Below are 15,871 nucleotides of genomic sequence, written 5' to 3'. Positions count from 1 at the left end.
TGATGGAGAACCCTGCCTTTCTTGGCCTGAGCAGGGAGAGACTATGGCAGTGTGTGTGTGTGTGTGTGTGTGTGTGCGCATGTGCACTCAGACCACGTTGATGCCACCAACTTAGGCTCTCCAATGGTCACACATTACTCCATGTGGTCCTTGAGGGCAAAAGGCTTGTCCACCTCTGCTCTAGGAGAATATATGGAAAAATTAATCATAGGATACTTGTGCTAACAAAATATGATTTTTAGCAACTAAGGTTATGGTCTCTCTCTCTCTCTCTCTATTCCCATCTGGTGCTGAGCACTGGAGCTATCATTTAGCACAGGGCTGGGTAACCTCAGGCTGGGAGCCTATTTGCCTGGCCCTCAAGACTCCCCCAGGCCACCCTTGGCCCTGCTCCAACGCCTCTTCCTGGAACAGAATGAGGGACATGCAGTTCAGCAAGTGATAGCAAGCTGGACAGCTGTAATTTTGGCCCACAACAAAAGAAAATGTGAGTAAAAAGCAGAAGCTGCTTACTTTTAATCACCTTCTGTAGAGTCATCTCTTCCGCCTACCAGCTCACATTTCACAAGGTGACCATTCAGAGGGTCAAAGCTGAACACATATTGTAAATTCTTCAATGATTTTAGCTTGATGTGAAAGTTTTATCAGATTTCCTGGTGGGAAAGTAACTGAGGAGTAATTAGCCATGTCACAGTATTATGGTCCAAGCTGGATGAGATGGTGATCCAGCTGCCATGCATACGCAAGTCTAGTTAGAAAGCCAGTTGGTACTACACAACTGGGGACAGTGAAGGAGTGGTGGTGGTCTGAGTTTCCCATGCTCCACAAACAGCTGCTTCTCCCATTCTCATAGCACTAGGACTCAGGTTCAGCCAATGAAGCTGAATGTTGAAAGATTCAGGATAAAGTGCTTCTTCACACAGCACACAGTTATGCTGTGGAATTTGCTTTCACCAGAAGCCATGATGGCCACCAACTTTATGGCTTTAAAAGACAAATTCATAGAGAATCAGACTATCAATGGCTACTAACCACGATGGGTGTCTTGCATCTCCGTTGTTGGAATGCTGTTGTGCTCTGGTCCTGCTTCTGGGTTTCTCATAGACATCTGGTTGGTCACTGTGAGAATAGGATGCTGGACTAGATGAACTACTTCTTAAGTTCCTATGACTGGTAAAGGTAAAGGGACCCCTGACCGTTAGGTCCAGTTGTGGACGACTCTGGGGCAGCGGCGCTCATCTCGCTTTACTGGCTGAGGGAGCCGGTGTACAGCTTCCGGGTCACGTGGCCAGCATGACTAAGCTGTCATGGTCCAGTCTACGGGCAATCAAAGTCCTGGCTGAGGACGTCGGGACCGGGGGCAAGATGGCGGGGTGGGAGCAGGAACAAAAGTCCAGAAGCCAGGGGTCCAAGGGTCAGGAAGCAGGGAGTCATGAAGTCAAGGGTCCGGGGGTCAAGAAGCAAGGAGTCAAGGAGCTGAGGTCCGAGGATCAGGAAGCAAGGAGCCAAACGCAGCAAGGCAGGAAACGTGTTGCTGTGGCAAAGAGCCGGAGGGAAATGCTGACCTTATATCCCTTCCTGGCTCTTGCCACCAGGTGCAGTGAGTTACCAAGCGGCCTCACCTGTGCGGCCACGCCTTGCCTCTCCAGAACAAACTTAGGAAGGCCCCAGTCCTGTGAAGCCCTACTGGTCACAGGGCCTGGCTCCTGCATGCACTCCTGACATAAGCTGCTTCTGGCGAACCAGAGCAGAGCACAGAAATGCCATTTACCTTCCTGCTGGAGTGGTACCTATTTATCTACTTGCACTTTGACGTGCTTTCGAACTGCTAGGTGGGCAGGAGCTATGACTGGTACAGCCATTTTATTTCTAACAAAGTTCTATGTATGCACACAGCTGGACTTGCTTACTATCAACCAATCCAACCCCAACAGTACATTTTGATGTTCTATGAATGCTTGAGATACAACATACAAATTCGTTAAGAAAGCTAGTTTTTACTTAATATTTCCTTGGAAATACAAAAATACATTCATGAAACATGACTAGATACAATAATATTATGCCATTTCAGAGGTTTTGAATGCTTGGCTTATTCCCTTTAGATACATTGCTTTGAAGACTCTAAAACTTTCTTAATGTAAAAGTGTTTTTCTGTCCAGACATTTCAGGGCAATTAATTTTCTTCTCATAACTTGTTGCGTTTCTTCTCCCAAACTAAATGGTAAAAATTGCTTATATACTAAACCAATCCAAGTCAGGGTTATACATATGGTACACTGTAGTTAAACATTAAATAATCCAGATAATAAAAGTTGTAAATCTGCTGTCTTTCTGTGGCGGAAATTTCTGCCAAGTATTGTCTGACAACTTCTAAATTTGTTCTTTTTTCACTGGAATGCCTGTCTTTGAAATTAGGAAAAGTCAGCCCCTCTGGTGCACCTATTAGTCTCAAAAAATAATTGGCATCGTCTCCCAAAGTCTCAAATTTTCCAATGTAATCATAGTTGATAGCACAAGGATAACAGAGTTGGCTGATCTGTTCCCAGTGAGTGTCCATACCTACTGGCCGATGGGAATCTAACAAATACTGGATGAACTCTTTAAATTTCACTCCTGAGCCCGTTGCCAATGCCACTCTATCTGCATTAAGTCTGTATTTCTTAATAATTGCCTTCCCAAATACAGGGTGGTAGTAGCTGTTTGGATGTTCAAACTTATCTCTGAATGCAGACACTAATCTTTCCATGGGATCCCGTACAAATATAACTTTGGTGTACGTCTTTAAACGCTTGTGTATCCCTTTTAGATTGTAGCTGTCTAGTTTTCTGAGATGCTTTCCATAATGTGCAGCATCATGCGTAATGTTAGCAGCAGAATCAGCAACGCCACTGAGCACCATCAAAACCCGCTTCCAGTTGGAACAACCTGCCTTAGGCACCTCACAGTACAAGACTTTGTGCTTATCTTCCACATAGATTCTGGACACCATGCGCGTAAGGTGAGTCCGGGGTCTGCTTTTGCCAGTGTACCTTTTGCAGAAATCGTAAAGGAAAGATCTTCTTTTCTCTTGCATCTCATCTGTGGTTTTCCAGTGATTGCTTTTGATTAAAGTTTTGTTTAAAGGGCGCAGAACTGGTGGTAAATTCACTTGCCTGAACTGTTTAAGAAGCGATTTAATCTTCTGCGACTCTTCAGATAATCCAGTAGTCAAGGAGCCTGCCATCCTTAGAATAGGGTCAGCATCTCCCTGAGAATGTCCAATCTCAATAAGAGCTTTACGTGGCTTGTCAAGCTTTTCACCAGTGACCCAGTTTTTTGGTTTTCTTTCAGGTTCCTCTGAAGAATAGAATCTGAAGTTCTAAGGGGGAAAAAAGAAACCAGAGAACTCTTAGAATGTTCCTCTATTGGGGCCTGCTAAAAATGTTGCTTCATAGAGAGCTGCTTTTCATGATTCCATCTGCCCCATTCCTTTCTCTCTTCCCTCCAATTTTTCATCCCCCCCACTGCCCCAACAGTTACCCAGCATGCTGTAGCAATTAAGCATGTTTTTGGGGACTCTCACTCCCTTAGGGTTTTTGTTTCTTTAGAAAAAACTGCCAACTACTACTGCAGCCCTTGATGTTTCCAGTGTATGCTTGCACTTCCCTCTTGAGCATGGGTGCTGTCTGCTTTGGCCACATAAGCCAAACAAATAGCACTTGCTTGCTGAAACAGATCTTATCTGCATTGCTCACCACCAGTCAACCTTCATTAACAAAGTAATGAAGTGATGGGTAATGAGTGAAATTTGCTGTAGGAAGGCACTCTGGAATCCTTGTTAGCAGATAAGGAAAATGGCTTCTGAGTATATTTTCTATTGAACAAGTAGTTCTATGTTCTTTAAAGGGGAAAATGAATATTAAGAGATGAGACTTATCTTTTTACAGAAGTTGAGTAACAAGGAGTCCTCTCATGCATGGTTCTCAGGGGTTTGCTAGATTTATTTATTTATGAGCAGATTTATAACCCACATATTTCACAAATGCTTGCATAAGGAATTGTGCAGTACTATAATACCAGGTTCTGTGGGACTTCTGATTTATCTTGTACTAGAGAAACCACATCTTTGGATTCTGCTTAACTTTTCTGATTAAAAAAAGATCTAGGATGTGGTATGAGCTATCCTTCCATGACTAGAAGACACCTTTCACATGTGGAAGGGAAGGACACTTTTGGAATCTTCCAACTGATTTTACTGGTGGTTTTATTTGTTTTATTTTGTATTGCAATTTAGTGGCTTTGTATGGCGAACTGCCTACAGGGCTTAGCACGGGTTGAGGTGAAAGCTGAATAAACAAACAGACAAACGAACTGATTGAAATTGACTAGCGACCAGGAATCTATTTATAACTGTACTTTTCTGAACGTTGTGTAGATTGAATCCCAGGAATCCCTAAATGATACAAATGTAGTTCTGCAGCTGAGAATATATACAGGAAATATGCAAATACAGGTAACAACACTGATATCACAAACATCTATAGATCTGAAATTTACCCTCAGTGTATTATGATTGGAAAACCTTTGAACGATTTCAACAAGAGGGAATGAGATATAAAAAGCCAGGTAATGGCTATTATCCAAGAACTGATTTAAATAAACAAGTCAGCTGGGACCCCTGACCAAAGCTCAAAGTTATCCCTAAGGACATTGCGGAGAGGTAACAGAAAGTGACCAGAGGACTTCTAGTGCAGCTACCTGAGAAAGAGAGTACGCACTTGCAGCAGGAGATGCTGAACCACTATGACAGGAGTGACTTTTGTTGTTGTTTTGTTTGCTAGAGCAGCTAAGCTTCTCAAAAGTGCCTCAGGTAGCTCTCCCCAGGTTCAACTGGCACACACACAGCAGGAGTGCCGTGGAACTGCTCCCTGCTCAGCTCTGGGAGAGAAATTGTCAGTCAGGAAGAAGGCAGCACTAATCAGATGTGGGGTGGAACAAGAGACAAAAATAAGGGGAAATGGATGTTGCAAGGTGAGGGTTACATTATGTAAAGCACCATTTTTGCTATTTTGTTTCATGGCCCCCATACTTAATCTTTCTGTAGTTCCAAAGTCATTAACAATGGTGCCAAGTAGTGACTAGTGGCTGGTGATTATCAGGTACTGAGTAAGTGAGTGCAGAGTGAGGGAAGGACAATCCGTGTCAGTCTGTTGGTTGCTGGTCCATGGTGACTCCACCACAGCCCAGCTTGGGTGGGATGCTTCAGGGACCAAATAGAGTACCAGTATCTGTGGGGAATGCTGATCCACCACATCAGATAGCATAAGAAGAACTGAATATTTTGATGCAAGTAGCATGAATAGTCCCTGTATTATCCTGCTTTTTGTTGAAATTGCAATGGTATACTGGCTTGTCAATAAATAAATCATCACCATGGCCTATCTTCCTTTTGTGAACCTGTGTGGTTACAGTGTCAGACTATGGCTTAGGAGACCAGGGTTCAATTCCTCACTCAAAACCTTGGGCCTAAACTACCTTGCAGGGTTGTTGTGTTTAAATGAGATGGGGAAGAATCCTGTATACCACCTTGAGCTCCTTGGAGAAAATAGTGGGATATAAATGCATTTAAATAAACATAGATAAAATAGGTTTATGTTAAACATAATGGGTGGAATTCAATGTTGCACTAATTTGATCATTCTCTCAGTGTTTCCACATGCTAGAAAGAATGTTCTCCACACACAGAAAAACACCTGGGCTGTTCTGGGAATTCTCCTGACCCCCTAGAGCTAATTTGGTGGGAGGGCACAGGGGAAGAGGGGAAAGAAGTCCCATTGCACTAGCAGGATTTGTTGTTCTGGCTCCTGCTAGGGCAGCTGAATCTGGCCCACTAACTGCTGCAATTAGTGAATGAAAACAACTAACGTTTGAACAGAGGCAGCCTCTATAAGTGCTTTGTTTTATTGACTCCATTTAGGAAAAGGAGCAAAGAGAAAAATGTAAAGTGCAAAGAGCAGCTGGCCACCTACTCAAATGGATGCAAGTTAGATATCTTGGAACTTGTTTTCATGTTTTCTGTATAAATTAAAAACCTTGGAAGTAGTGATTTTGTGTCTCCCTGTATTAGCTAATCAGCTTTCAGTGCTCCTAAGCAAGAGTCCCACTTTCACCTTCCGAGCATTCCCTGCAGTGCATCAGATGTGACATTCCAGGAAGCAGAGTGTCTATGTGCATTTCTTCTTGCATTCCCCGTACTGTTGAGGAGCTCGGAAAGGTCACTTTACCCTCAAAGCAATCTTGTGGAGATGGACAGGGCTTGTGAGACACACAGAGGGGCCATCACTGGATGCTCTTGGTGCACCCATGCAACACTGGTTTACTGTGCATTATGTTCCTCATGTTATGGCCACCTGCGTGGAGCAGCTCTCTACCAAGGTAGTTTCATGTACTTTCTACATGAAATGTGTGACCTCAGTGAACTCACAAACCAGGTGACCTTTGAAGGATGATCTTCCCCATTCCATAAGGAATCACAGTGGCCCTTAAATGTCTCAATAATAGTTAGCCTTGGGGTTGTGTCTAAGAATACCCAGGATTTCCTTGTCCAATGCAAGTGAGACAAGGGTCTCAGTTGCCTTGATAAATCAACCACTATGGTGCCCTCCGGATGTTCCTAGACTACAACTCCCATCATCCTTGACCATTGGCCAGATTGTCTGGGGTTGATGGAAGTTGTATTTAAACAACATTTGGAAGGCACACGTTGGCTATCCCTGCCGAGATACAGTAACTTCTGCATCTTGACTGCATAACCCAAGCAAGCCAGAACAGTTCAGAAAAGCAGGGATTTCCATTAGGGAAGCTATTTCAAAGGCTATTTAAGTTGCAATGATGTTTTAAACCTTTTAAATTTAGGAGTGTGGTTGCTTAAAATGTAAAAAATATACAAAATGTGAAATAAAATATATTCTGTCTAGTCCAGGAAAGGCAACCAGAAAGAGAAAAATGGAAGCAAGCTTTACTGTGTCTTAAATTTTATTCTCCATTCACTTGTTTTTGTATTTGTGTTATGCTGTGCCCTGAAACTGGATAAGATGAAAGTTGGCATTAAAATGTTTTAAGTAAATAAACTTGGGAATGCAGCAGGCAGTGCCCACTTATAGAAGACAAAGGGTTAAAAACCACAGAAAGAAGCCACAAAAAGAGGATGAAATGGGGTTAGTGGTGCAGGGGGAAAGGTTTAACCCTTTCCCCATGAGTAATTTCCCTGATTCTCATCTCTCAAAACATCAAGAACAGCTGTTAGTCCCATGGAGTGGGCTGTGGTGAGCTAGACTATCTTAAGTGGGTGGGAGTGGCAAAGAGAAAGTATCAAGACATAATTCCTTGGCTAAGTCAAAACATACCACTTTCTTTTAGCTTCTGATTTGTTCATACAAGACTGTATAAAATCACATGCATTAATGAAATGAGACAGTTTGCACAATCTGGTTCAACAAACTGATTTGTGTAGGCAGTAACTTGGATAAATGGAATTAATCTCCAATTTTGTTTGCCAATTCTTGTTAAACTGCTAATTAATTTCCCCCTTGTCTTCCTCTTACAGTCAAAATATTATGCATTTTTTTCTTAATAAGCTGAACTTCATGATGGCTGAGGAATTCTGAATCTTTGCCAGCCTAGTAGCATCTCCACATTAGGGCTACGCTCTATGATCCTATAAATGGAATGAACTGCTGGTAAATATTTATATGAATGCAGCTTTTGGCTCTAATCCAGAGAAAGTTAGTTGTGCTTAAGTTTTATTCAAATAAAGGAGATGAATTACTTGCAACTAAATTAAGCTCCAGTTAGATCTTCAGCAAAACCAACTTACTCTGGATAGGAACAACTGAGCTCTGTTAGATAATTTCAAGCCAGCTACAGAGAAAAGTGAAAAACCAACCCAACCCACTGGCTTCAGCAAGAGTTTTATTCTATGTCAATACATTATTCTTTTTGTCTGTATTCAAACATGGTAATGGATTAAGTTGAACCTTGAAATAATAAGAATACAACAAAAGATTAAATTATTTTGAAAATACCTAATCAATTTGTTTACTTTATGTTTTTAGCTGAAACTGTTGTGCTCCTTTTATTAAATGTTAAAATAACTATTTTAATCTATACCAAAAACCTGTTTTTAATGAATCTTCTCATTACACACAATGTCTGGCTCCACCTCCAGTCTGCAGTTTCTACATTTTCAATTCCTTCTTGTCTATTCATTGAATTAGACATAATTACTTCTAAACAATTTGTTTTTATTCACATTGTTTTTATGTTTCAATCCTGCTTTTAAGAGGGGTTTGTTTCATATGACTACAGTGGTACCTTGGGTTACATATGCTTCAGGTTACATACACTTCAGGTTACAGAGTCTGCTAACCCAAAAATAGTATCTCGGGTTAAGAACTTTGCTTCAGGATGAGAACTGAAATCGTGCAGCAGCGGCGTGGTGGCAGCAGGAGGCCCCATTAGCTAAAGTGGTGCTTCAGGTTAAGAACAGTTTCAGGTTAAGAATGGACCTCTGGAACGAATTAAGTACTTAACCCGAGGTACCACTGTATTTGTTCATAGGGAGTAAGGTAAAGGTAACGTTAAGGGATCCCTGGACAGTTAAGTCCAGTCAAAGGCGACTACGGGGTATGGCACTCATCTCATTTTTCCTGCCAAGGGAGCCGGCGTTTGTCCACAGACAGCTTTCTGGGTTATGTGGCCAGCATGACTAAGCTGCTACTGGTGCAACAGGACACCGTGACGAGTGCCAGAGTGCACAGAAACACCATTTATCTTGCCACCACAGTGGTACCTATTTCTCTACTTCCGCTGGTGTGCTTTTGAACTGCTAGGTTGGCAGATGCTGGGACAGAGCAGGTTATGCAGGTGACACTGTGGTCTAGGCCACTGAGCCTCTTCGGCTTGCCAATCAGAAGGTCGGGAGTTTGAATCCAGGTAATAGCGTGAACTCCCATTGCTCTGTCCCAGCTCCTGCCAACCTAGCAGTTTGAAAGCATACCAGTGCAAGTAGGTACCACTGCAGTAGGAAGGTAAATGGCATTTCCATGCATTCTGGCATGGTGTCCTGTTGCACCAGAAGCAGTTTAGTCATGCTGGCCACATGACCCGGAAAGCTGTCTGTGGACAAACACCAGCTCCTTCGGCCTGAAAAGTGAGATGAGCGCCACACCCCATAGTCACATTTGACTGAACTTAACCATCCAGTCATTTACCTTTTACCATAGGGAGTGTAGTGTGGCAGAAACAACAAACATCTGCCTATAAATTATTGAATGGGTTTTAGCCTAATACAAAGTACTGCATGTATATCTCATGAACTATGCAGTTAAAAGATTTATATACATTTTTAAAATACCTGATTAATTGTGTGCTGCTGTATTTTTTCTTCAGACACTGAAAGAAAAAATTAAAAATCAGTAAGTAGTAGTATATTACAATGAAGTGATCATGTACATAACAAAGCTAAGTTAAGAGGGAAAAGTTATGAAACAAATTGCAAAAGTATACAGAAATATTGAAACTAGCTACCTTTTTAATCAGTATTTTAGAATATGTTGAATGTTCACACATTAGGAAAAGCATATTGGCCTAGTTTGCATGTAACATTAAAACATGGTTTAAACAAACCGTAGTTAACAAATCATGGTGTAGTGTTACATGCAAACCCAGCCCAGCACCTTAACAATTAACTGTGTGCTGTTGCAACACTATGAAGCAACACCAGTAGTAGCACACCAGTGACACTGTGAAGCAACACAAGGAGTAGCACTGTGGCTGACCACTTCTTGTCCGATCTTTTGATCCTCATCTTATACCTACATCTTTAAAAACTCTTGCCTGGGAATTAAATTATATTTCCTTAATAAATCCAAAAGGACAAGGGGTTGAGCAGAAATATACTAAATGACTGCCAACAGCATGGTACTTAACATTTTATAACATAAGGAGTTTTCACACACCAGTCACTGCATGCCATATATAGTTACATCTTAATAGTTTCATTCCCCTTCAGAAGAGGATGCTCCAAATACAAGAGAATTTTGCTTCTGCCTTTTGAAGACAGCAGGCATTAAACACAGGCTTCTTGGGCAGTTACCTCAGGCCATGCAAGCTCCAGGATGGATTCCTAGAACATTTCCTAAGCCATAATACTGAGGAGCTGATGTACTAGAGGCTTGCCTAGGAAAGTTTTATTAGCGTATTCTATTACAACACAGCTTTATCTAGGGCTGCAGTCCCCAAAAACAACTACATATGAAAAGATATGACAGAAAGAGATGGAGCTTGCACATGCAAAAGTGATCAGGGACTGCATACATAATATGGAATACTCATTCTACAACAGAAAACGCCAGCACTGCAACTGAGGCAGGTAAGGTTTGAAAAGTGGTTTGACAGATTCAGGCATCTTGTTCTCTTATTAGAAGTGACTTGGGAAAACCAGCAGGGCCATTTAGAAAAGGGAAGTGCAGGCTGAAATCCTCTTTTCCCCTCCCTACTTATGCAGCTTAAAAGAATATGTTGAAAATAAAGGCAACAAAGGTTGTTGTTGTGTGGTTTTTTAAACTTTTCATGTGCACTAGGTTACCGTTATCACTGAAAGGCTTTCACCTTGTTTGTGGGAATTTCAGTTGAACTCCATCAATCACGGTTTTCTGGGCCAAGGATATGTGGATGGCACTCCTTTTACAGCTTGTCAGTGTCACAATTTGTGTAGCCAGAGGGATTGCTGTGGAGCCACATTAGGCAAACTATCAAACTGGCAGGTTTAAAGGCATTGACAAATGCGCTCACTTTTGTTCTTCTTCAAACACAGAAGGTTGAAGGTTTGCTTTCATGTTTACAAAATTGCATTTTTTCCCTTGCAGGACAACAAATGGATCAAACCTCTTTTTTTAAAAAAATAGTATTTTTCACCTGATTTACAGGTGCTGATCTTTCTACATGGCAGAACATCCAGTAATACCTTCGTGGTTACTTTTGTTATTGAGCATATTCAATCCAAATAATCTGGTGATTAGTATCTTTAAAACTGATAGGCTGAATTAAAAAGGTGGCAGATCTAAATTAAATGACCAAATGAGATAAGGCACACATTAACTAGAGATGTGAAATATACATATCTTCCTAAGAGACTCCCTTAATTTAACAGCATACTGTATATTATCATATCTATCCAGTAATGTATGCATGTCATAAGCTCCCCTGCAAACGAGATGGCTTATTCATTTTGGTGGAGACCTGTGTGTGTACTCCTTTTTGCACATAGACCAACTGATAAGAACATGTACTTTATATGCAGATTGGAGCAAATCCCAAAATCTCCATGCTCAAGTTCTGCATGTGTTACCAGGTGCCCCCAAGGTCTTCCAGTTGAATAGAAGAAGCATTTTGCTTCAGTCTTACAAATCAAGAAATTGCTTTTTGACTCATCTAGTACCATAGCTCAGTGGCAGAGCACTTGTTTTGCATGCAGAAGGTCTCAAGTTTAATTTTTGGACATCGTCTCTGCTTGAGAACCTGGGAGAGCTGTTGCCAGTTAGGTAGATGGCATGGGGCTGGATAGATTAATAGCATGATTCAATAAACCAAGGATAGAGCACCTATGGCTAGCTAGATGTTACTAGACTCCAATTCCCATCAGACCCAACCAGCATGGCCAAAGGTCAGGGGTGATGGAAACTGTAGTCCATGAACATCTGGAGGGCCAGAGGCTCCCTATTTCTGCAACAAAGCAACATAATATGGTTATTTCTTGAAATATGTGAGTTTCTTCTGAGAGCTGCTGGTGGTAAAGAATGTCAAACTGGAACTGGGTATATCCAGGCTCATTTCTCTACTCAGCTCTAGGTGACAATGAGCCAGGGACCATATATCAACCTGTCCTACCTCACAGAGTTGTTGTGAAGGTAAAAGAGGGGCATGAATTCTGTATCAAGCTCCTTGGATGAAAGACAGGATAATAAATAATAAAGAATTATAAAGAGTGGCTGTTAGCTGTGGAAGATAAATATCTGGAAGTGTAAGTAATTTTCTGGGTGATAACAAGGAAACCCAAATGGACTCAATTATTGGTTTATGACCAATGGTGTCCTGAATTTTGGAGTGCTTGGAATTTGGATTCTAGGTCTCTACATCACACAATTCCAAGTAAGGCATTTGTGAACACAATCCTAGTATTTTCTTACTTTGAAAGGTAAGTTTTAAAGAAGTATCTTGTCTAATGATCTCTTAAAGTAACTATCTTCCTAAAAAGAAAGAGAGAGAGAGAGAGAGAGAGAAAAGGATCAAGATTACTTATTGCTTTAGGCTATGGTAGAGGATTGTCTCTTTATGGTAATTACTTCCTGCATAATGGTGTACTATTTTGTTTTGTAGATACAAGTGTTACTTTTTTGCTTCAAGAAGGAAAATTAAACATTATTTAGGCAGTCTTTCAGTAGGCACTGCTGTGTTCATTGTGACAATTGAAATCACATCTTGAGGCTAATTTTTGTAACCAAATAAGGCTCTCTCTTTTTGGTAATAAAAGATTAAGGAGTATGTGTTTTAAACATCCTTTAATGATGTACAAGATGCTTGGAAAGACCAATGTTTGCAATCTCTGGTTGGATCAACTCTATTTTGCTCAAAGGTTTGTGGACTTTGAATACTGATGCTTTCCTGCTTCCCAGTACATTTGTTTTTAGGCTATTTTTATTTCACTTTAAAGGAATTTTAATAACTTTGTGTTGACAGCATAGACAGCTGGGGCTGAGAATTAAAGAAAAACTCACTTGCTGACTGAGGAAGGAAGTGACATCAATGAGCTTCTAAAGACAGCCCAGAGGGGAAATTGAATTTTGTGCATGTGGCCTGCCGTTTCACTGTATTTACAGGAATGCCTACAAATGCAAATGGGATCATTTATGGTATCTATCTCAAACATACCAAGAAATTGTAGAACTCTGGAAAGACTTCTCCGACAGTTTCATTTTGAAGGATTTGCAACAGGATCATTGGTCTAAGTCCTCATTACTAAGGGTAGTTTCCCCTAAGTATTTTGACTTGCACCATTATCTGAAACTATTATATTCTGGAAACTCAACCCGTTTGTACCCATGTTCTTTTCCACCACAGTGGCAACATACAAAGTTTTGTGGTGTTGCAATAGTATAGAAAAAACGATGCAAAATTCTTAACACACAATTTGCTGCCCTAGCATACAAGCCTTTACGCATTTCTACACAATCAGACAAACATTATCACAATTCTGTTTATCCACCTGCGTTACTACTCCTGCAAGCTCTGAGACAGCAATAGCAGTTTCTTAACATATCCCAACGTTATCACTAGGGAGGCTAGTCCTGAATGTCTTACTTGCACATTTGCTACTTTGCAGCCATTAGTTCTAATAACAAGCACCTTCTTCAACCTGAATGGCTCATCTACTGTTATTTGTATCTGTTGCATTTGCAACAGTGCTTTCACATTGTCTCTCAGGCACTTTTGCCTTCTCTAAATGTAGCAAACTCTAAAAATATAGGCTTGTCAAATGAATCTTTTCTCCTTGCAATCATTCTAGTTACTGCTCTTTGCACTTGCTCTCGTTTGAAAGCACATGCATATAGCACATAGTGGACTGACTAGCATTGAATGAATGATTTGCGTTGTAGGCTTGACTTATGCTGGAAGGTTGGACCACAGAAATGTTTAATACCTCAACAGTGTAAAATTGGAGAATTGCTTCTTTGCTTAAGAAGCATGCAAGCTAGTAGATTAAATACCCCCCCCCATGAACCATTCCAGTTTGACCAGATTTGAATATAGATATGTAAACAAAATTCAGTAAAATATGGTAGAAGTATGCGTCCTCTCCCTATTTTTTAGAGTGCCTTATAGCTTCACCATATTTATTTTGTGCAAATTAAGTGACAGGGTATGATGAAAAGGTCCCGCCATGAATTAATTGCCTTTTCCTTAGTATTGCATAATCGTAGCAAGCTGTCACGGTGCCAACTCACCAGTTACCCTGGCAGCGTTAAACATAAAAAGGAACCCCAAGTTGAAACTGATTGAACCAAATGAAGGAAAGCTGGCCATTTCAGAGCCTTTGAATTCTCACAGCATTCTACAGTCTTTCCCTGGCTAATTTTTGGTGATTACTTTTGATATGAAAACAGTTCTTTAATTGTCAGTCTCTAATAAGGATGCAGAGCTGTTCCTAGGAGGTTCAAAGGACCCTGGGAACATAAACATTTGCAAAAGTTAATGCAGCCAAATATCTTGTGCTGACCCACGTGTGCGCATTCAGCTTCTGCCTAATGAAGTCATTACCAACAATGCCAACCAAACAAGATGTTCTCCTCAATTTGACAAAGGGACTCTCATGTGAAAAGAATTTGGGAGTACACATTCATTATTGTTTTTGTGAATAAAAAGGGGAAAGTGAAATTAGACTTCAATTCTGAGCCAAAATTTGCCTTAGCTCCTTTTCTAAGCACAGCAGTATGTGTAAGAGGTATACATACAAGAGGTATGTATAAATAAAGAGCTGGCATGGTGTAATGAGGAAGAGACTGAGCTATGAATCAGGAAGTCCCTGGTTTGAACTTTTGTCTCTGCCATGAACTCAATAAGAGACTTTAGATAAGCAACCACTTCTTAGCCTCAGTCTATGTTTGATGGTAGATAATAGCAGTGATTTACAGGGTTGTAAAGATTGCAACGAGAAAATCCATGTAAAATGTTTTAAAGCACTATACAAGTGTTAATGATTCTTATTCATTATTATTGCCACTATGCTTAAACATTTCATTATTTTAAATATCGGATTTTACTTTGCACTGGAAAGCTAAAACAGTAACCGCAAGTGTTCAGAAAACACAAGAACACTATACCTAATTTCCTAAATAAGAACCATATGGCTGCACACTAAGTCAGCCTGATGGAATAATTTGATTGTTATCAGGAATCAGCAGCTCATGGATTTGGTCATGATTGCAACGTGGAGGTTATGAATGTAGTTGTTCATTTCTTGGGAGAGGTAAACCCCTAGTTTTGCCATACCAATTCAAAAGAGCTGAAATCAGGCTTTACACTAATTTTAAAACATTTACTTGCTCTTTAACAGGCTGTAGAATGAAGTGTCAGGTCAATTCTTCTTCCTCTTTTTAAATATTGACTTCTTTGTAAAAGTTCCTGTGATGGGTGTGTCATGAAAATGAGTGGAATTATAGCTGGCACGAAGTCATGTTATTTCCCCCCTGTAGTGGAACATTTTCTTCTTCTCCTCCCTTGCACACACCAAAAATTTGTTCTAGGGTTCCCTCAACCTCTGTAGCAGATTTGGGGGCAGTGTGCTTGTGTGTGTGTGAGTGTAAGCTCCATTGTGCAAGTGGAAGTCATTCTGCTCACACAATTATTTAGTTGAATATGGCCCAATGGTTTCGTGTTGCCACTCCTGTTCAAAGTTTGTATCATCATCATCATCAACAACTTTTATTGCACAGTAATTGTCTCCTGCTGCTTGGATGCCAACCCCCCCCCCCATTTTTAACACAAAATAGCTCTACATAAGCTCAATCAGGGTCCATGTGGTGAACATGACCTCACAGTGCTTGGTAGCCAATCAAATTTGAATATGCAATGATGCCACTGAGAGTGAATGAAGTTCTCCCACTGCTCTCGTTCTGAAGGGTGGGGGCAACAGAAGTTAAAGCAAACATGGAAGTTTGCTGCCCCAGCAAATCAGATTGGTAGTCCCATCTTGTCTTTCTGTGCTTGTGGTTTCATTACCTACCAACACTTTAAGGCAATACTTTTGCCCCAATCCAGCTTGTGTAGTACA

The 15,871-nt window shown here is 40.8% G+C and overlaps 1 protein-coding gene across 3 annotated transcripts in view; it reads right to left on the bottom strand.

The window, feature by feature from the left end:
• Window positions 1-1,977: 1,977 nt before the first annotated feature.
• Window positions 1,978-15,871, bottom strand: part of CHST9 (carbohydrate sulfotransferase 9) — a 54,650-nt gene continuing 40,756 nt past the window's right edge. For 2 of the 3 annotated variants that reach the window (XM_083451660.1, XM_083451661.1), the window contains exons 3-4: window positions 9,398-9,435; window positions 1,978-3,361 (exon numbers count right to left, since the gene is read on the bottom strand). In XM_083451660.1, coding sequence (XP_083307786.1) covers window positions 2,264-3,361; window positions 9,398-9,435 — 1,136 coding nt within the window. In that variant the 3' untranslated portion in view covers window positions 1,978-2,263. Of the gene's footprint in view, window positions 3,362-9,397; window positions 9,436-12,818; window positions 12,920-15,871 lie in introns of those variants that run through there. The other variant, XM_083451662.1, reaches the window with a different exon arrangement.

This window comes from Podarcis tiliguerta (genome assembly GCF_965153285.1).
Source record: "Podarcis tiliguerta genome assembly, chromosome: 7".
In the NCBI taxonomy this organism is placed as follows: Eukaryota; Metazoa; Chordata; class Lepidosauria; order Squamata; family Lacertidae; genus Podarcis; species Podarcis tiliguerta.
The sequence above is the reverse complement of the archived record's forward strand: the minus strand, read 5'-3'. Positions and strand labels throughout refer to the sequence as shown.